The sequence below is a fragment of the Gordionus sp. m RMFG-2023 genome, chromosome 4 (assembly GCF_954871325.1).
Source record: "Gordionus sp. m RMFG-2023 chromosome 4, tfGorSpeb1-WG-v2, whole genome shotgun sequence".
Lineage (NCBI taxonomy): Eukaryota > Metazoa > Nematomorpha > Gordioida > Chordodea > Parachordodidae > Gordionus > Gordionus sp. m RMFG-2023.
The window spans coordinates 27,153,718-27,177,069 of record NC_088778.1 but is presented as its reverse complement, the minus strand read 5'-3'; the positions used below and the strand labels follow the sequence as shown (position 1 = coordinate 27,177,069).

The following is a 23,352-nucleotide window of genomic DNA, read 5'->3' as shown; positions in this document are numbered from 1 at the left end:
CAGACGTGTGATAATAATCAAAACTGTGAGTTGACGGGTGAATCTTCTTTAGCACTCCTCATCTGTATTTAATATATTTTTTATAATTTATAGTCCCTCTTTTAGGTAATTATTTTATTGTCATATATTTAAATTAATTATTATTATTTAATATATTTGTTTTATTATTTACATTTTTTTTACTTAGACTTCCAACTTGAGTCGTGAATACCAATTATTTACTTCATTATCTTATTCCTCATTTTATTTGATCAAATAAATTCTTATGAACATTTTTTGATTGAATACTTAATAAATTCTTATTTACATTTTTTGATTGAATACTATATTCTCAAATAATAAAATATTTAGCAGGTATCGGAATATTTTAAATTGTATCTCTCATTATTTGAATTTTATATAAGAAAACCAGACGTGTGATAATAATCAAAGCTATGAGATGACGGGTGAAGATGACGGGTGAATTTTCTTTAGAACTCCTCCTCATCTGTATTTAATATATATTTAGTATTTTTATAGTCCCTCTTTAGTCATTATTTTAGATAATTATTTTATTTTATAATTAATGGTTAATAACTATTAAAATATTTTCAAAAATCTCCTCTTTAGTAAATAATTATTCTTATCTTGAGTAATTGTGATGTAATATTGGATTAAAACTTTGTGGATAAGAACTATAACGACTATAATCTAATAATATTATTTAACATTTAAGAATTTATAAAAATCAAACAACAATTACGCAAATTTACTTTATTTTTCTGTTTCTAATTAAAATATAATGATATAAATATAACATAAGAAAAAAATATTATATAGTATTAAGAAAAAAATATATATATTATTGCCCTATATCGATATTCCAGTTATTCAAGGATAAACAATGCTTTAAGGTGGATGGTGCCATCCTATTTCTTTTTTTCGTCAGGAAATCCACTGTCTTGCTAAAGGCTCTCTCACTCGGCACACTTGATGATTGCTGGGCAAGAAAATCTTTTGCAATCATGTAGGATAGACAAGGCTATTTTTTTCCCACCAATCTAGTATATTCGTTGTAGGGGACGCTGCTTTATCATCGAGATAATCCTTGATCTCCTTTTTTATAAGATCAGGGAATTCATATGCCTCCCTAAAAATTATAATATAATATATTTTAATTACTATCTCAATTCGTGATGCATGCAAACAGAATACGGCTGAGTATCCATGTCATCAGGAGAAAATTCGTAGGCATTAGATCTATAAGATGGAAATTCAAAACCTTTATATAATATTTTAAATTTTTCCATATATTCCGCCTTAACTAATATTTTAGGCATATATTTAATTTTAGTTTTAGGATCAAGTAATGTAGCCACATAATTACTAAATGTGCTCACATAACTTTTATATGTCATACACTTTGTTAACATTTTATTTGCAGCATTCTTAATGGCATCATCATTATGATTTCTGGAAGTCTCCTCCAAAATTTTTTCCATCCTTGTAACAAATAGCACAGCCGTCCCAATCGTCGTTGTATTGGATGATATTTCCAACGTCATTTTGTAAAACGATTTTAAAAAAATTTCAATATCCTTCAAAATATTTGCTTCCGTATCATTGATATAGTAGGCATCCGTCATATATTTATTTACAAGTAATTTGATGGCATCTAAATTCTTTAATAAAATATATTACACAATATTAAAATAATTATGTTAACACTTACTTTGTTTACTGTTGCTAGCATTAAATATTTTCCGTTCCTATGGTGATATAATCTAGAGGGATTCTTGTCCCACCAGAGACCTTCATAAATTTTTGTAGGAGCTTGGGCGATAGATGTAACTTTTTTATTGCATTTCAAACTTTTTCAAGTTTAACGTCTAATGATGATAAACCTTCTTTTACAATAATGTTAATAATATGGGCTATACATCTATAGCTAAACAGAGTTATATTATATTTTGATTCGAAAATGGTATTCATTTTCGCTGCAGCACTCACTATATTTGGTGCATTGTCTTGAGTGATTGATAGTATCTTGTCTTGAATTTCAAATGCATCAAGTGATGTTAACAATGCTTAGGAAATATCATCACCACAATGTGGGTATGGTAATTTAATTAAATCTAGAATAAAACTTTCCATTTTCCATTTGTTGTTAATATAATGGCATGAATTTAGATGCCATCAAATTACTTGTAAATAAATATATGACTGATGCCTGCTATATCAATGATACGGAAGCAAATATTCTAAAGGATATTGAAATTTTTTTAAAACCGTTTTACAAAATGACGTTGGAAATATCATCCAATACAACGACGATTGGGACGGCTGTGCTATTTGTTACAAGGATGGAAAAAATTTTGGAGGAAACTTCCAGAAATCATAATGATGATGTCATTAAGGATACTGCCAATAAAATGTTAACAAAATGTAGGACATATAAAAGTTATGTGAGCACATTTAGTAATTATGTGGCTACAATACTTGATCCTAAAACGAAAATTAAATATATACCTAAAATATTAGTTAAGGCGGAATATATGGAAAAATTTAAAATATTATATAAAGATTTTGAATTTCCATCTAATAGATCTAATGCCTACGAGTTTTCTCCTGATGACATGGATACTTAGCCGTATTCTGTTTACATGCATCACGAATTGAGAAAATATTTTATATTATATATTATAATTTTTAGGGATGCATATGAATTCCCTGATCTTATCAAAGATGAGATCAAGGATTATCTCGATGATAAAGTAGCGTCCCCTATAACGAATACACTAGATTGGTGGGAAAAAAATATCGTTGTCTATCCTACATTGTCGCTGATTGCAAAAAATTTTCTTGCCCAGCAAACTTCAAGTGTGCCGAGTGAAAGAGCCTTCAGCAAGACAGTGAATTTCTTGACGAAAAAAAGAATAGGATGTCATCAACCACCTTAAAGCATTATTTATCCTTGAATAACTGGGATATCCATATATGGCAACAATATCTATATTTTTTTCTTATGTTATACCATATAATATTTTTTTCTTATGTTATATATTATATCTTAATTAGAAACAGAAAAATAAAGTAAATTGTGTAATTGTTGTTTGTATTTTATAGGTAATAAATTCTTAAATGCTTAATAATATTATTAGATTATATTCGTTATAGTTCTTTACAAAGTTATTATCCAATATTACATCACAATTACTCAAGATAAGAATAATTATTTACTAAAGAGGGGATTTTTTAAAATATTTTAATAGTTATTAACCATTAATTATAAAATAAAATATCTAAAATAATGACTAAACAGGCAATAAAAAAATACTAAATATATATTAAATACAAATGAGGAAAAGTTCTAAAGAAAATTCACCCGTCATCTCATAGTTTTGATTATTATCACACGTCTGGTTTTCTTATATAAAACTCAAATAATGGTTGAGATATAATTTCTAAATATTCAGATACCTGCTAAATATTTTATTATTTGAGAATATAGTATTCAATCAAAAAATGTTTATAAAAATTTATTTGATCAAATAAAATGAGGAATAAGATATTGAAGTAAATAATTGTATTTCCGACTCTAGTTATAAGTCTAAAGTAAAAAAATGTAAAAAACAAAAAATATCTTAATAACTAATTTAAAATATTCGTCCTCTAGTCGACTCATTTATATAATTCTTATTCACGACTCAAATTAGAAGTCTAAAGTAAAAAAATGTAAAAACAGAACAAATATCTTAATTAATAATATTATATCTGAAATATTCGTCTTCTAGTTGACTCAAGTTCATAAAATATTCGTCCTCTTTCACTACTTGAGTCGACTATTGACTCCTGAGTCGGAGTCGGATGAACTCGACTTTTTAACATTATATTTTACCAATCAAAGAATTTGTCTTATTTAATCAATATTTGAAACATCGCTGCTCCTCGCATTTTAAGAACACTCTCAAGAGTTTTTTATATGCCAAAATTATTTTGGATTTATCTTAAATAATTCAATACACATTTTTCTAACGCTTTCCAGCTTTGCATTTCTCCCTTTTTTAAAAAAAAACGTTTTAAATACATACAAATATTGACAATTAAAACACATTGTTTTTTATAGGAGCTGTTGACATGATCTCGCCCAAAAATGTTATAGGACTCAGAAGCATACTCAATACTACGGTCATGGACATAATGTATTATACTAGTCCAATATTTCGTAACGAGGTTTCCTTATTTATATATATATACTAAGATTTTTCTTTAGACTGTGTCCTTTTCACAAATTAATAAAATTATGAAACATGGCCGAAATCTTCCATTATTTTTTTTTTAAATTTTGTAATAATTAAATAAAGAAAAAGAAAAAAATAAAACGAAAATGAAAAATAACAATGCCACCAAATTCTTTAATATACTTTGAAATTAATAAATTTATGATTTTTAAATGAAAATTTTTTTTTGTAAATGATTAAAAATGATTTAGAACACTATTTTATTTTTACATTAAAAATAGATTGTTATTTTTTTATCCAAAATGTATTTATTTATTTATATTTTGGACCCACTTTTTTGTACGTCGCCAAAGCTTGAGAATTATATTCAAAAAATTTTTGAACATAAATCTTTTAAGAGATTTATTTTTTAATTTGTGATTATTCATCTTGAAAAAGAATTTTTATTCATAATATTTTACAAAATTTTTTTTTTTACCAAAAAAATATTTGGCATCTTTATAAGGTAAAATTTGATCAAAAAATGTTCTTTTTTATCCAAACTCTGGATGTCGCTATTACTGGTTTTCTATTTAAGTATACCCAAAAATAAAGTGATCCTCTTCTATTTCAAAGATCTATAAATTGAAACCTTAGTTGTATAATATATTCAGTTATTTATTTAAAAAACGGCTAAACCGATTTTTTAGCCTAAAACCATCACTTTGACCCCGGGGTTCTACCTTAAAATATATCAGTGCCTTTATATTCACGGATTTTCTCCGGCACGCGTCTGTAGATTGAACCGAATTGACCGACATTTAGAACTTAAAATATTATCTAGATGGAATTATAGTTCGTTATGCCAATGAACTTAAAAAAAGACTATTATGATGGCCTCTAATAGCGATATATAAATAAATTTTTTAATATGGAGTGGGACACCTAGAATAAATTGCAAATTTTATTTATGAATTTAAATTTACGTTAAATATAAGCAGGTATAGAACGATGAAAGTTAGTTTATGCATCAAAAAACGATGGGGAGGGGGCGGGAAAATAGACTAATCAATTTATTAGTATTATATCGACATGGGCATCAAATTTGGGAAAGGGCATTTTAAAAAAATGGAATGTGGATTGTGGGAACAAGTGTTAGAAAACCTTTTAAGGATGCTGAAAATGAACCGATTTCTCCTTTTTTTTTGATTCCATATTTAAATGTTTTTATATTAGAAATCCGTCATTCACCTCAGCTGTATTTATGTTTTTCTTTTTTTTCTATTTAAGATACTCACTGGAGTCACAAGTGTTAGAAAACCTTTTAAGGATGCTGAAAATGAACCGATTTCTCCTTTTTTTTGATTCCATATTTAAATGTTTTTATATTAGAAATCCGTCATTCACCTCAGCTGTATTTATGTTTTTCTTTTTTTTTTATTTAAGATACTCACTGGAGTCCAAAAAGAACTAAATCGCCTTTACCAAATGTTTTGTGCCAAACATCCAAATTTTTCCAAATTCCCTCAAAATAAGGTTTCCATTATTGCTCATTCCCTTGGGACCGTTATAATTCACGATATTTTATCGGGTTGGAACCCATCTTACATACATCAAAATTACGTGGATCAAACTTTGGTATGCTTTTTTTTAAAAAATAATAATATTATATTAATTTTTAAAGAGCCAAAATTTCTATCAACACTAATATTAGGATAATAGTTTATTTTTAAGAAAAAAAGAGCTAAAAAAATAACATTTTCATGCCATAATTCTGAATCTTACCCTATGTAACTATATAAAACAGGGTTATGCATTTGACCGGTCAAATATGGTCAAATTTAAATAAATGTTTTTTAACAATATTAACTATTTTATATATAATAGTAAAAAATGAATATATGTTAATATTAAATTTTATTTTTTTTAAAACTCTAAAATTAATGTTTGGCTCTCCATGGCAGTCTTATCATTTTCTTTAATATTTTTAATCAATCTTAGGTTATGATATACTTTTACCAATTTTCTGGTTGTCGAGATCTTCAATCGACTTCTTTTCTTCGTATGAATATTACCTTAAACCTTCCAATTTCTTTCTGAAAAAGTAGTATAACTAGGAATTGTTGTAATTTTTAAGGTGTACAAAGTCGATTTCAACAACTATGAGCCCGAAATTTGATCGTTTCTTATGAAAGTTACTGCTTCTCCACATTTTTTGGCTATTTATTAAATACCGCCGCTTTTACTTCTGAAATTTATGATATCAAATAAAATATTTTGATTATTATCACCCCTAGTTCTTGTATTATATCACACGCTTCATCAAACTCAATTATAATGCTCCCCCTATATTGGGGATCCAATAAAAATAAATTTTATCACTTGGCACCTCATCCCTTAGTCGTCCATTTTTTGAATTTCAATTACAGGAAATTGAAAAAATTAAAAATTAGCAAACTTATTTTTTTTTCAAAAATAATATTTATATTTTTAAAAAAAAACAGCGTGCTACATACACTTCTCAGATAATTTAAATACATTTGAAAAACTTTCCGATATTTTTATACTTGATAAAAGTTTTCTGGAATAACGTAAATTTAAATTATTTGCCAATAAAGGTGGGGGGGGGGCGTTCGAATTTTGGAAATTTGATTTTACCGGAAACCGGAAATGTGATAAAGCATGCACAGGGTACCTACGCTTAAATTGTAGACAATTTACCTACCCTTATTATTTCACATTGAGATAGTATCATTAGATTGGCATCGAATTCAGAATTTTAACCTCCTAGTAACTAATAGTTCCTGAGATATCGATGGTTCAAAAATTTTCAAAATATAAACCCATTTTTAGAAAAATTTAATGAGATAAAAAAAAAACTCCCGTAAAATTAATAGCGAAATTGTTTGAAATTTATGAGGTAGGAATAATATAATTCTACGGGTGCTTATATGGAATACATTTCCGTTTCAAATTTAAAAATACTCTTCACAAAGATGATTTAAAATTGGAAGATTCCGAATCTCTCACCTGAATATTCCAGGTGAGTCGTTCTTACTTCAATATTGTAATATCTTTTACGTGAGTAAAAATAGTTTTAAAAAAAAATAAAATAAATATAACTGTTAATTGGCTCGTGTTGAGCCTATTTTTTAAAAACGGCTAGCTTAGTATTATAGCCAGAGAAAATTGCCTAAGGCTCAAAATTTTTTATAATAGGGGTCGAAAATCTTCAGGCTTGCATTATTTTTTTCTTGACCAAATATTGAGATAGCCGTTTGTAAAAATCGGCTCAAATCAAGCCGTTTAACAACACTACGTCCTCGACAAACAATCACATCCTTTCAAATCTTTCCTTCAACATTCTCTATTTTATATAAGAGCGACTGCATAGAAGACGCAAAGGATGAAGTCGATAAGAAGAGGTGGTCCAAATTCGCCGAAAATTTGAAGGCTCAGTAAAAAAAATGGATTACAAATATATATTTTTTAAAAATATGTGAAATAAAATTATTAGATATCAAGGTTATACATTAAGAATATTCGAAAGCTGACGGGCCAGGCAAAAAAGAATTATGCAAGGCAAGTAGTGTAAGTTTTTTTAGCCGGCCCGGACAATTTATACATCAAATATCGGACAAGGTCTCGTAAATCTCTGATTTTTTTTTCGTAAAATTTTAGTAGGCCAGCTCGGGTACTAAAGTTTTGATATATTTTTTTTGAATTTTAAGCGATTATTTTGATTAATACTATTTGAGAAATAAATTGCAATGCGCTTATTTCTTTGTATTTGTTTAAGAGCTTGTGTAATTTAGAATAAATTATTTATGATATTAAAATTACAAATACTCTATACATATCTCAAGTTGTAAAAAGAAATCAGAAGAGATTAGATATAAGAGCCTAAATTGACATTGGAAAAAAAATAATTAGATAGAGATAATAAACAAAAGGGCTAGACAATTATAACGGGCTGGCCAACTTGTGCAAAAATTGTTAACCCGCAGAAATGGGCCGAGCTGGGATTTCCAGATCTATAATATATGGATCAGGAATTTAACAATTAGTGTAACCTTTCTAATTCGATCATCGTTGAGGCCAATTGCCTAGCTTAGACAGTTGCCCAATTTATCAAGGCATTTTCTAATACATACTAGTTAATAAGAATTTGATTGGGACTCAAAGTTTTGGTCAAATTAGGGATTTGCCTGAATTATCAAGAGCCCAAATTACATAAGTTTTACTGTATACTATAGTAAATATTCAAATAGAAGTTTTTTTTAAAAAAAATAATCCATTTATGTTATTCTAGAATTTTTTAAAGCTCTTACATCGGCCCTTTATTTCCAGAGCCGGAAAAGCACTCGAAAAATTTTATCTGACTGCTCTTATCAGATTATTTTTTTTTGAGCAATATGATCCAATAATTTTATCGAGGTTTGTTTGAGTCCGGTACCAAATTAATTTTGAAATCAAGGTTCTAACCCACCCATGTCCGCCTCGGAATGGATTTCGACTCGAATCAGCCCATGTAAGACTCTAGAATCTTTTAATTCGACCTGTTATCTGGACTAGAGGTCTGCATTGGGCGGGTTTTTGGACCAAAAGCCGCCCATCTAATGTTTTAAAAAATTTAACCCGCCCAGCCCGCCCATAGTTTCAATTTTTTTTAACCCGCCTGCCCATTCTCGAAAAAAATTTTACCCGCCAATCCGTCCGCCCACTTAGATGGGCGTGGGTGGTCGGGCCGAAACTCCGCCCGTCGGGCCGAAACTCCGCCCAATGCATACCTCTAATCTGGACCACCTATTAAAAAATGGACCCATCCGGATCTCAATACTGAGAATCCGAAATATTTTTCCTCTTACACTCCAATGCGTGTACTGGAGACATTTACATATGATGGAGGTCGTCTGGTGGGATGGACCCATTAGTGTGTTGAATGCTTTAAGGTAAAGGGTTTTGTTATCAATCCAGCTACTATACGATCGAACCTGGTCTTTCGGTTCAATGATAATATGAGATAGGAAGCAAAATTCTAGTCTTCTATTATCCTCGTTTACCTTAGCCATCATAAAATAAAAATTAGTGGTTATATCCAGATAGATGACCAAGTGATGAGGATCGATTTTTCCCCTTTGATTGTGATTCCCCAATGTGCCGCCATCTCTGCGACTGCTAATGTGACCCAGGTTACCTCTTCCTCGTCTGTACCATAGATGACAATGGCTCTAAAATAGACCCAGTATTTCAATTGGGTGATTGCCTCGGCGCAAAGATTCAATGCAATATTTTTCAGCGCATACGGGAAGATAGAAGTTTCCATCGGTAATTTCTTGTATGCTTGTTAGGCGCTTCCTTAGAAAGCTGGGGAAAACTCTATTGGTATCGAACAATGCCCTGACCAATTAATCGTAATTGTCGGGATTGTTTTGAGCCTATACTAGTAACGGTTGAAGTTTTTTGACACTTGAAATAATTTACGATTACCCTGGGAGTACCATTGGCTTTGGGGATAAAGATTCATGACTGTTTGAAGGACTCCTGTTCGTTCCATTTGTGCGATGAACGGGAGATATCTATTTGTTAGTCTGATTAACCTATTGGTAAAGTATTGCCGTTATATTGTTATCCCCCATACCTTGATGGTCTAGTTTGGGACAGAATCCTCTCCTTGCTATCTTCTTCATGCAGATGGATTGATCTTCTCTACATGTTAAAGTTAAGCTAGATAATTTTAGATTCGCCTCTAGATTAATATCCGAATTTGTAGGTGTGGTTCCCCATAATCGTGTTATTAAACAATGAAAGTTGTCATTGGATGCACTTTCTCCGTCCATAATACTTGGGACTTCAGTGTTCCTCAGTTCATTTATCTGAGGAAAAATGTTTGACATAATGTGGGGTTCCTGGGAGCATTTTGTCATCATCCGACCTTACTCACGTTGCTTGGTCGTTCTCATCGTCTAGCTGTGAAGTATGCACACTACGTGTTCCTCTGAATCTTATCGATGGGATTAGTGTATCTAACTTTGGGGATACCGATGAAGTATGCACACTACGTGTTCCTCTGAATCTTATCGATGGGATTAGTGTATCTAACTTTGGGGATACTGAATATACCAGGGAAGATCGGGAGCTCATCGATCACGTTTCTGTCGGTCTGCTCCTTGTATTTGGCCCGCTCCTATCACCCGAATTATCCCATCGGATGCTTTCTGCTAGTCGGGATTTGGTAATATACGGTCCACTGTATCGGGGATATAGTGCTTGAAGTCTTAGGTTCCTTGTTATATTTGCAGCAGGTGTATCGTGCCGTGAGTTGAACCTCGTCCTTTCGTTTTCTGGTAGGCAGTAATCCCAATGAACAATAGTATAGTAGCATCTATTAATGCGCTAAGATTAGCGCCACATACAATGAGGACCTCGAATCTAGACCCGCTCTTGCACCAGTAGGTATGGCCGACACCGTTTCCAATCCAGGGATGACAGACGTCCTCATATTATGGGTAGATCTCTAAGGACGATGGCGGACTGCAAATATTTTCTAATGAGTAGCTCGCTCATCTTGATATCTGTTCAGAAAAAAAAGGAGACACTCCTTAGGATCCACTATGCGAATGGGATATCGAAAACAGAAATTGAGCCTGTAAGTTGAATTTTAAGGAAAGAGACTGGAAAAATAATCTACGATGGCACATTGCCTAAATTAGTATAATAGCTTAAACTCTTTAGTATGTGTACAGAAGGGGTGGAATCATCTTCGGTTGACAAACAGTTTACTCCTCCGAATCATCCAACAGATGGCCTTTCTACGACCAACGTTGCTTAAAGTCAATGCTTATTCCTTTTGTTAACCCCCACCTCCGTCGACCAGGTAATGGACAAACGAGGGTTCAACCTCCAGGCACGATATCAATCTGCCGGTAATACAAGAACATACGAGGAGCCTAGGACCACAAACACAATCTTACCCCGATACAGCAGGCCTTATGGAACTCAATCTCGTCCAACAGGGAGCATCGGCGGGGAAATTTGGCGGATAGGAGTGGGTCCAGCGTAAGAAGCAGATCGATGGAGCTGGTATATTTGGTATCCACAATGTATTGCTCCCCCTTGCTAGCAAGAAATTGCTAGAAAAGTTTATCCATGAACTGAGACGGGAGAGAATTCTCTCTCAACTTGACAATCAAGCTATAGAGAGAAATGGGAAACGATATATTACCAATAGGTTCACCAGGCCAACTAATCGATATCTCTTTCTCCCAATAGCGTTGCAAAATATTGTTTTGGTCTTTGCGGCAAGGCAATCGCCCAGTCGACATCTATTTAGACGACATTATCATCTTTGAAACAGACGAGTAAGAGGTCGGCTGGGAAACATTCACATGATATGACGGCACTTTCGGAACTCACAATCATTGGGAGAATATTTGTCCTCATCTCCACTAAAGTGGTCATCTATCTGGAAATTATCATTGATTTTTTTAGGGTGGCTGAGATATGAGGATAATAGGAAAAGACTAGAATTTGTATAATAGCCTTTGAATAATATATTTTTTAATGAAAGTGGCCTACCAAAAATATAAATTCGGGCTAGACTCAGATCAAAATTGTAAGGCTCTATTTCATTGTACTCAAATTTTCTTTTTATTTTAAATCAACTTATTCAAATTCAGAATTTAGTGACAATTTAATTTTTAATATTATCGTGACAGAGTTTTGGATATCGAAAGCAAATTGAACTATATTCGCAAAGACAGAAACAGTCTGAAGTTTAAGGTAACAATTTTAATCACATATTACGATTTCAATCCATCATCATTTTGTTTCGCCGGATGCCAACATATCTTATACAATTTTACGATGTTGAAAAAATTAGGTGGAGAACCTATTCCTACTCGGCTCCCCTCTCGCGGTATTTCTAGTCATGCGTGGTATATCCCTTTATGGCAGAAAAATTGATGTAAATGCCGGAAACGAAGTTAACGACCAAATAGATGATTTCTCATCTCTGGCTGATTCCTCAAAGTCTTATAAATCCACTTCGAGATACCCCCATCGGTCTTCAAGTTCTCTCCCGACATCTAACGGTATTTATATTAGAGGTCAGCGCGGCCCAAAACCGCAGATCTCGACTCACGAACCCATCCATGAAAAAAGTTATTAGGCTAGGGCGGACAAATTGTCTAAATAATTTTAACGGGCTGGGCTCAAAGCTTCGAAAAAATTTCAAGCTGATATTATGATGTTTTCTTTCATATAAAAAATAATATAGGCTGGGCCGAAAACTCTGTTAGAAAAAATTTTCAGGGGTTGGTTTGGGCCAAGCCTCCACACCTTATAATATATATTTTTATAGCATGTTAAACCCTAAGACCCACTTAGATGGATTGCTTTCTCTTATCCCTAGTTTCCAATCGTAACAAAGTTAACATAATGAACTTATGATCAGTGTATCTTCGCCTGAAATAAAATATTTTAGACGCCCCTTGCTCCTCCCTCTATCGTTTTTGGGGTCTTCTTAAGAGATAAAATTAAGCTATTTTTTTTAATCACATTTTGATTTAAAACATTACCTCCTTTCTATTCATTCACATTACCATAAGATTATGATTTATTTAAATAAATATATATACAGCTGGTAATGACATAGTAGGTAAGGAGAGTCTACAACAGGAGCTCGAAAAAATGGACCAAAATTCTAATAGATCGTTGCGATTTTCTATCTGCGAAAATAGTACTAGCACAGATTCTTTCTCGGACAAAAGCCATAAACCGAAAATATCTGTTTTGCTACCTAAACATATATGCAATCACGTTTATAATATATATCACCCGGCCGACCCAGTGGTAAATCTAATTTTACATTTAAAACTTACCAAAATATTTTACTTATAGGATCCTCCTATCTATTCCTGCTCATTGATAAATAAAATATAATAAACAATATTAAATTTTTATCACTATTCTCAGTGACGTCTAGGATGGTGGTCTGCAAACACATGGTTTAACCTAGCGTACCCCGCCCATCCTACGGGATGGTGGGTTTAAAGTTTTTTAATTAGTTGGCGGGCCGGTAGCAATATTTTAAAAGTAACTGGCGGGCAAATTTTGAATATTTTACGAATGAGCAAAGAGGCGTATATTTATTTAACACTATTTTTGTATATTTCATATTATTGCATGTTTCAAAACTTAGTAAAGATGTATTAAATAAACAAAGGAGCCAAATTGACCAACAAAATTTTAAAATAAATAAGCGGGTAGGCGGTTAAATTTAATGGGAAAACTTTGGTAATCACAATAAATATAAATATTCAGTAACCCCTACACTTTTTGAGGGATAGAAGCAGAATACCCCCCTAAAGTACCCCCACCCCCACCCCCCTGTTATTGTAAATTATTTTTTGACACCAATTAATTTCAAAAATAATTTTTATTGCATCAATATTTATTATAATATAAATATAATGTAAAAAATATATGCTTTAAAAATATTATTTTTAAATTAATAATTTAGATAAATTAGGGGAAGAGAAAGCAAAAGAATTTATAATTTCATTAATATTTAATTGTTTAAATAAATTATTTTCCATTGATAAAATGGTTAAATCAATTAAGAAATGGATCTTTCATGACACTACGAAGTCTTGTTTTAATTTTACTCATGACCCTTTCGGCAGTACATGATGTAGTAGGAATAGTTAATAAATATTTATATAAAATTGTTAAATTTGGGAAAGCAGAAAAATTTATAAGCAGACGATAAGGTAAAATAAATGAATAGTTTCTCCAGTCTGAATCATTCATCTCAGAATTATTATCATCAACAGAAGAAGCTAAATAATGTATTAGTAAAAATATTTTAATTAAATAAATTTACAATTCTCAGAATCTGACAAATCTTCTTTAATCTCTAGGTCTCGAGTAATAATTACGTCCCCCGTTTTAGCCATTTTATAAATATTTCTAAACATCAACATTTCCTCAAAAACTTGACTTGTATTTAATTGATAAAATTCACAGATATCCTTGATATCATCTTTAACAATTGCCTTTTCCGCCATTCCCTCTGGAGTAAAAAATGATGTTTGACTCAAAAATTTTATCGATTCATCGTTAAATCCTTCACTAAACTGCATAATAATTAAATCAAGTGCAGCATAAACACACTGATTTTAAAGCTAAAATAAAATATTATATTTAATGATGAAAGTATATATATACCTCTCCTTTTTGGATTGTAATGTTTGAAGTCTTGAACTTTCAAAATCAAAAGGTAAATTTCTCTTCTTCATAAAATCTTGGGCCTTTGAAAAGACATCCAAAAATTCAGTGTTATTATCAATTTTAGGATTATAAAATAATAAAAGATAATAATTTAAATTATACTTCTCATATTAATCAGGCAATCTTTTGCCAATTGAATTTGATTTATTGCAAACCCTATATCCTTCGAAATGGTTTGCAATTTTGTACAAGCCAAGCTTGTTATCAACAATATTTTATCCAAAACACATAGTGATAAAATAAAATCAAATTTTTCTATTCTATAGACTAGAGCACTAGCCATAGTGGAAGTGGCAGGATCTTCTGAATCCTCTAAATTTGCCAAAGCTGCCCTCAAAGCATCATAAAGTAGGAAAAAATTTACAATGGCCTTATATGATGTTAGCCAGCTTCTATAAATATAAAATAAACATTATATATCGAAACAATTAAGATAATATTACCGAGTGGTATTCTTGATGCGTAAAAATCTATGTGATTTTGTCAGTAAATCACACTGACATGTTTTGAGCACTTCATATCTTTTAACACCATTAAAATATACGTAAATTTCGTCTAATATTCCCAAGACATTTCGCAGCTCTTTTACAGATTGGCATAATTGAACAACTATTAAATTTAATCGATATAGCACCAAATAAAAGCTGCCTTTGGCGCCTCCGCTCTAATCAAAGCCTGCACTCCATTAATTCTTCCACTCATGTTTGAGGTGCCATCATAGCTTTGCCCCACTAGGAATTCGAGGGGTAGATTCATGGAGCCAAGCTTGGATATTATATTCTTTTTAATATCGAGGCCCGTTGTATTTCCCGTACAATAAATGTCTAATCAGCCTTTCAACGGGCTTAGGTGTCTCGCTATTTTCAACATATCTCACTATCAAAGCTATTGCTTCTGATTTCGATACATCATATGTGCCATCATCTATAATTGAATAGCACCTGTTGAATTCAATCTCCTTTTGAATTTTTTTATAACCATATTTTTCATGGTTTCAATAAGAATATTTATGTTATTATATGATAACAGATTTGAATATAATTTAGATTTTAATCCCTTAATTTTTTTCTCACTTCTTCTTTCTTCATTATCTTGTATATACATTTTAAGAACAGGCTAGAATCTGCAATAAGTTTAATAAGGCTCATCATATTGCCATCTTAATTTTTAATCAAGCATTTATATTTTTTTTGGTTAATATTTTTGGGCATATTTTGACAATGATCTAGAAATTATAAATGATTATATATAAGATTAAATATTTAAATTTTTACTATTCCCTTTGATAAAATTTTAATTTTGCGCCAAATCTTGAAAGTGGAAAAATAATTTTATGATAAGAAATATCGGATAACAAACTAATTTGCTAAACATCGACCATAAAAATTTTTAAAAAAATAAATAAAAAAATTTAAAAAAAAAAAGTACCCCCATAGAAATTTATAGAAGCAGTTGCTTCGGACCCCCCCCCCCGTTGTAGGGGTCACTGTAAATATTGAACACAATTTTTTTTTAACCAAAGTAGAGTTCAACCGAAACGTTTAAGATTTGATTTAGAGTGACTTAAAACAAATATTAAACGCTTAGTATAATTATATGTACATGTAATTATAACGAATAAGGCCTACCGACTAGAACCACTCATATCTCTCGGGTATATCCGCGTGAAACCTCTGCCCATTCACAAATGCGATTTGGTTCGAAAAATACTTTATGGCGATCTTCCGCTCGAATTTTATCCCTTAGAACCGGTCGAGCCTCAACCACAAACCGAAGAAGAAGCTGAGATACAAAATTTATTGACAGCAACCAAAAAGGATAGTACGATTTCTAGTCCTCTTTTGAATGCATCGAATCCCATAAGCAATATAAATGCCATGATGAATCTATCTGTGTTAGAAAAGGCCGTTAGCAAGGAATCGAGGCGAGATATCCGAGGAGAAGAAATTTTTCCGACAGAGGGACATCAATGTGGCCTAGTTAAAGGTAAAATTTCTATAACTTGAGTATATCCATCTGGGTTGGGGGGGGGGGGTTAAGATAAATGGAAATAGACTTTAATATGTTATTCTACTAAATTACAGAAAGGGAAAAGGGGATATTTTAGCATATATACAATTAGAAAGAGCCTTTAAATGAATGCTATGATTTCAAAAATTCGGTATAATTAAACAATTTGTGGAGTCTTGTATATTTTATTAAACATTAGCATTTTAAAAAATCTAATAGCTATGCTTTCAATATTTTATTGCTGTACACTGGATTCAGCTAATAATTGGATAATATATTTGATTTTTTTTTAGAATGAGGATAGATTAATAGGCTCAATTTCTATGTCTACATAAGGTAGATTCCAATGGCTCCTACAACAGGAGGTCGGACGGGGCCACATATATGTTTAGTGGGGTCTTATTTTGTCCGAATTTGATACAGTTATATATTTCAGGGGTTTGCTAGTTTTTTTTAAAAGTTTCATATTATTCAAAAATTAAACTGATCAATGATTCTATCTATAATCATTACATCACAATTTAATATGAATTGTATGTTGTAAATGATATTTAAAAAAAATAAACTGAAACACAAACCGCGCTGTAAAAACAAACATGATTTTTTGTTTAAAGCTTTGTAGAAGAACGATTTCTTAAATGGTGTATGGCCATTTAACGTCGGAATTATACTAGTTCACTAACTATTTTATCGTAATTACTTTTAACTTTTGGGGAATAATTTAGATATATTAGCTTAAATTATTTAATTTTTTTGCTTTTTAGTGAAACATCCCCTATTGAGAAGTCAAATATGTTTTCAGAATAAATATATGAGCTATATTTCTAGATAAGGAACTTGAAATTAATTACAATCTTCAGAAAATATATGCTAAATGCTCTATACTACCACCAAATAATTTTAATGCAATAAGTTATAGGCAGGCCGGCGAGGAACCTGCCAAATGGTACGCGAAACAACAAATACCCTCAAACCTATCCCATTAGTCCAGGATTTTTTATTTTTAACCCTTCACTACAAAGGTGGAAAAAAATCCCTTAAAACTACAAAGGTGTGGTCTATTTTACTCCAAATTTTGATTAGCTATATCTCAGAACATATTAAAATTTGAGATCTAAAACAGTTGCCCAATTTATCAAGGTATTTTCTAATAGTAGTTAATAGGATTTTGAATGGGGCTAAAAATTTTGTTCAAATTAGGGAGTTTCCCCAAATTATCAAGAGCCCAAATTAAGAAAGGTTTGACTGTATAAAAATGCTTCGTAAAATCGTCGCACACGAAATGTGATTCGATAAAAATTGAAAGAAAATAACCATTGAATAAATATTAAATCGTGAGAGAAGGTCCCCTAATTATCAGCTGCTACTTCACAGTTTATGAGAAAAGGCATGGCGGCCATATTTGTTTCGAATAGTGTTGTTAATTGACCGGGCCGAGCTAGCCTGATTGAACCCGACTTTACTCGAATAATAAATTTGAATGGATGATTAATTAAAAAGATTAAAATTTCTCTGTTCATAAAAAATTCAACCATTATTTATTTTGTGGGTTGGCCATCTAGCCAATGATTGCATATTTTTTTAGTTTCGATCCTCAGCTGGGAATTTATTTTATTTTCCTGAAGCTAATCTCTTGGACGAGAGAAGTTTTGGGTTGTCATAGATATGTATTAGGGTTTAATATTACATTAAAAATAACTCCATTAAACTTTCTCATCTTCTCCGAAGAAATAAAGAACTCTTACCAAAATATTGGAATAAATAAATAATTATGATACTCTTACAAAGTTTTTTTTATTTAACTTTTAACAAATTGGATTGAAAACAATAATTCCTGCCCATATTATTCACCTGTCGCCATAGAACCCTTAATTTAGATAACACTCCTCACTATCGCTTCATCTAATTTCATATTTGATATTTATATATTTCATTTATTTAAAAATTTTAAAAAATAAATAAAGAAGACGAACAAATTGCTTCTCCAATTATTGACCCTCACAATCCTCCTCCCATTCCACCCCCGCCATATTCGTCGTACCTGCCGCGGGCTTCCTGGGCCCCTAACCTAGATTTCATCAAAACTTATTGGAGGAGGTCTTCATCCGACCCCAAATACGATGATACACAAAATCCGGTCCACGAAAAACAAACTCATAAAACGAATTCTAAATTATTGAACCGGCCCGGTATGATTTCGGCTATTAAGTCCGGTCATGAGGCGGATATAAGCGAAGTTAATATGCCAATCACATTTTATTTTCTTATACTTATACATGATGCCAACAAAAAATTAGCACACCCCCCCCCCCCATTCCCCCCACCACCAAAAAATAGACAGACATCAATCTCTTTTTTCTTAAAACAATTAACTACACTTTAAAATAAAATTGCATCCTTGAACCTTAAAATTTTGTCAAAATTGACACAAAATTAATCAGTATATATTTTTATCTCATAATTTTTTGTTCAACAAACTCCTCAAAATCAAAATTCTTCGTTTTGATCTTCTGAAAATTAAAAAAAATGGATTTTTTTTTCTGAGAATGCTCACAGAGAATTCGATTAATTTTTCCTCAAAATTCCAGAATATTTTATAAAAGAATATCGATGATCTTTCAGGATGATATCATAAAAAAAAAATTTCATCAAAGATTTTGACTCTTAATTCTAGGCGAAAAAGATCTTCAAATGCTCAGATTTTTAAGTTCAATTCTATTAAATTTGTTAATAAGCACTCTTTTAAAGATGACTATACCTAATATTATCGACTCTTAAATTTGAATAAAAGGGAATTTGGTGAGGTTCAATTTAGAAGCGGAAAAATTTAGCTTCTAATATATATATCTTAATTTTTGGTTAAATTATAGTTTATTCGCGCATGCGTGTATTGGCATTCATCATAATCTCTTTCATACGAAAATAAATTACATTTTTCCAAAAATAAAATACTCATTTTCTTCGAATTAAGTACGAAATGTCGCCTAAACGATCCGGTAACACCAGTGACCCTTCCACCTCCAATATGGACGGCCTCAAAATAAAATACTATACTCACCCTAAGGATCAAAAACTCGATAACCCAAAGGAAGATCGTTCTTCTCATAGTTTGAGCTATAATATTTGCACGCTATCTTCATACATTTAAAATTATTCCTTCCGTTAACCCTTTATAATCGCAATTTATATATCCTTATTAATTACCCAAAAGAACGGAACAAAATATCTAGTCGAATTAACGGCCCCTTTTCATCTCTCAACGAAACCGGTACTGACACTAGTAGCCAGGACGAAGGCATCCTTTTTATCGAAGATAGAGACGATGATGTTACCCCGTTAAATAAATTAAGCACTACCGCATCTTCGAATATCCCGAAATCTAGTCAAAGTAGGGTCAAGGAAAACAAGGTTGAAGCGAAAGAGATCGTTAACAAGGACATCGTCATAAATCCTGCCCATAAGACAGTTTTGCTCCCTTCCATGACCGCTCTCAAAAAGAGGGTCAACAAATCTAAGGGATCAAAATCGAAGACGCCAGACGAAGCGGGGTCAACATTGAAAGATGCTAACGATAGATCGGGGCAAGATGGGAGTGCTAATCAAGATGGTAATACTGCTAGCATTCAGGTGTCTGATGAGGATATACCTAGTTAGTGGCTTAATTTTTATATTATTATCTTTTTTGATATATGTTAATTTAGTTTAGAAATCGGTTTTTAAAATTCTCGAGGAAATTAGTAACAAGTTTAATATAGATATTTTAAAATAGGCATCATGCCAAAATGATGTCTTTTTTTAGAGTTGTTTTAAATTCCAGAAATTAATAAGTTGATTTTATTTTATTTTCAAAAAAATAGAATTGGAATATAGGGTTGACTACACATTACCCTCAGGTTGGACTATAGTAAATACATATGTTTCTGCCATAACCGCTCATACCAGTTATTGGAATAGCCCCGATGTCATATATTTCATATTACAACACCTGTTTCCCGACTAAAATGCAAATTAATTATTTTAAATTCACTTAAAATCCCGCTTTGGAAAAAACCATAATTTTTATCGGGAATTTCCCATATATAATTTATATTTTAGATTTCATCATTATCATGCGCAAAAGTCAAAACAATTATAATTTCATTATAAATGTTAAAAATATTACCAGGTTTTTAATGCATTGTAATAAATGGTCTTTTATTTACCCGCATTAACATTTACTTTATTGATATGTTAATATATCTATAATATATGCAATAATTCTCATTAATTATAGTTATTTATGTAGTTTTATATAAGATTTTTTTTTAAAGAAAATGGCGATAAAAATGTGACAAATTATTATGATAATTATATTGAAATATTTTTATTTATTTATTTAGTCAAATATTTTCTTAAATTTTTTTTTTAAGAACAATAAAATTTGAATATAAAATAAAGAAAAGGCAATTCTTAAATTTTTCTTTTATTATAATCAGTTCTGTAAGATATTTTCTATTTTAATATAACCTTGTTTTAAGCGGATCTGAATCAAAGAATTTGTGCATCATTATAGCTATGCCGTTCTACATATTTGCTAATATTCGACCAAACAGACGTCGATTATCACCTTATTGAACTATGTCATAAAAAATTTTTTAATTTTCTATTCAATCAAAATAACTAATATTTTAATTTAATCTATTTTTTAGAAAATAAATTACAAACTAAAACAAATTTTTAGTTATTATTAGGAAATTAATAAAAATATATAAATAATGCCAGATCAAAGAAAGAAATTTTTTATTTTGAAAATATCGACTCCGATACGATATTTAATATCCGCACCATCCTATAAATTATCATGGTCAAGGATGGGTAAAATACTCTAAATGTATATTTTCGTTACTTTTTTTTCACTTACTTTGAATAAGTTACATCTTACAATTGTTCGAAAAACAAGACCTAAATTACGAGTAAATTTTAAATTAACATATAACAAAAATAATTTTGCCTCGAGATTTCGGTAAAACCTTGTATTCTATCTATGAAAAAATTTCTAAGCTTGCCTGTCGAAAATTTTGATTTAAAATTAGTAATAGCTCTAATTCCTGTTAAATCAAGACTTCTTATATTTTTTTTATTAATAACTTATGACACTAACATTTGCCCGAAAAGAAAAATCTTCAAAGATTTTGATCTAGAATAATTATTTTTATAATACTCGAACAAGGAAATAAAGGAATTACCATCGACTGGTCTAATTGAAAGTGGGGTAATTCAAGTTCACTCACGACAAATGGGGGATAAAATAATTTGAAAAATTATTATATATGTATTTCATATTCGCGGAAAAACGATCCTTAACCCTTTCACGCCATGGATAACTTTTGGAATCATAATTTTTCAATAGTAATTTATATGCATTAAAAATGGTCACTGGTAACTTTTGAAATCATATTTTTAATATTTGCTCTTTCGTATTTTATCACTAACTCTTTTGTTTCATATGTTATATATTATAGTTTTAAAAAATCAATTTTTTCTTAACATTTTCGCGCCAAAATTTTAATTCATATTTTTGGTTATCAAAACTTGCTAAAAATATAAGTAATAGTTTTATTATTAATATATATATATATTAATAATTTTATATAATAATTATCATCTTTTTAAACATTTTAGGTGCTGGAATTTGAACATAATGCCATTTGGCATCTATGGTCATTTCTTATGCACTAAAATATTTTTTTTATCAATAAATGGGAATTTTAGTCAAATTATTTAGGATATTTAGATTTAGGGTTAAAACGGAAGTGGGAGGGGGTGGGGGTAATCAGATTATATTTTGATAATAGTTAACTGTATTGATTATTTAATGTCTAATAGTTTTCTTGGATATAGGGAGAAGTCATAATAAATATTTTATATATATAACATGTAATAATATGAGATACTTTTTAATCACTATGCATTTAGATATGACTACACTTATCCCCGAGGGTGATGTTTCTGAAGCTGATATAGAGAGCTCAGATGAAGAAGACAATTATTATCCTTTGCTAGGAGATGATTTGCCAACCTCATCTTATATTACAAATGAACTAGGTCTTGAATTGGAGGATATAATCGAAGATACTACTATAACTAAAATAAAAGATAACCCTCTTTGGTCTAAGAAAGACATTGGAAACATGAATACAGAATTTACTCATATGGTGGAAATTCCTGAACCAGATTCAACTCCTCTAACCTATTTTCGTAAATTTTTGGACAACCAAATGATAAGCAATTTTGTATAAGAAAAAAATATTTATTCCTTCCAATGGTGTGGAAAATCTATAAATACTGATAGCAATGAAATTGAAAAATTTATTGGAATACATTTGTATACTAGCTTTTAAGATGCCTTCTATACAGCAGTATTGGTCGGTTGAGACATCTATTCCACAAGTATCAGAAACTATGTCCCACAATCGTTTTCTTTTGATCCGAAAATTTTTCCATATTAATAATAACAAAAATATGGTAAATAGAGAAGATTAAGGTTACGACAAATTATTCAAAATTCAACCTTTCATATGCCAGCTAAAAAAAAATCAACTCGAAGAGAAGTTAGCTGTAGACGAATTCATAATTCCTTCTAAGGGGCGCTCTAAATTAAGGCAAATACATTTGATCGAAGCCCCATAAATGAGGGATAAAAGTATTTGCCCTATGTGGCTCTTCTGGATTTATGTATGATTTTGAAATATACCAGATAAAGTCTACTAATACTATAAAATCATATTTAGGTATCAGTGTAGATATCGTACTTCGCCTGTCTGAAATAATACCATCAAATAAAAACCATAAATTATATATGGATAATTTT

The 23,352-nt window shown here is 30.7% G+C and overlaps 1 protein-coding gene across 1 annotated transcript in view; it reads left to right on the top strand.

The window, feature by feature from the left end:
* The window catches only part of LOC135928528 (uncharacterized), a 37,644-nt gene extending 16,821 nt beyond the window's left edge, over positions 1-20,823 (top strand). Inside the window, exons 7-17 of the mRNA XM_065464986.1 lie at positions 4,106-4,212; positions 5,646-5,837; positions 7,581-7,657; positions 11,918-11,981; positions 12,082-12,292; positions 12,841-13,052; positions 16,115-16,478; positions 18,467-18,738; positions 19,474-19,609; positions 19,714-20,151; positions 20,360-20,823. Of these exons, the coding sequence (XP_065321058.1) occupies positions 4,106-4,212; positions 5,646-5,837; positions 7,581-7,657; positions 11,918-11,981; positions 12,082-12,292; positions 12,841-13,052; positions 16,115-16,478; positions 18,467-18,738; positions 19,474-19,609; positions 19,714-20,151; positions 20,360-20,502 (2,216 nt within the window). The 3' untranslated portion in view covers positions 20,503-20,823. The remainder of the gene's footprint in view (positions 1-4,105; positions 4,213-5,645; positions 5,838-7,580; positions 7,658-11,917; positions 11,982-12,081; positions 12,293-12,840; positions 13,053-16,114; positions 16,479-18,466; positions 18,739-19,473; positions 19,610-19,713; positions 20,152-20,359) is intronic.
* Positions 20,824-23,352: the final 2,529 nt, after the last annotated feature.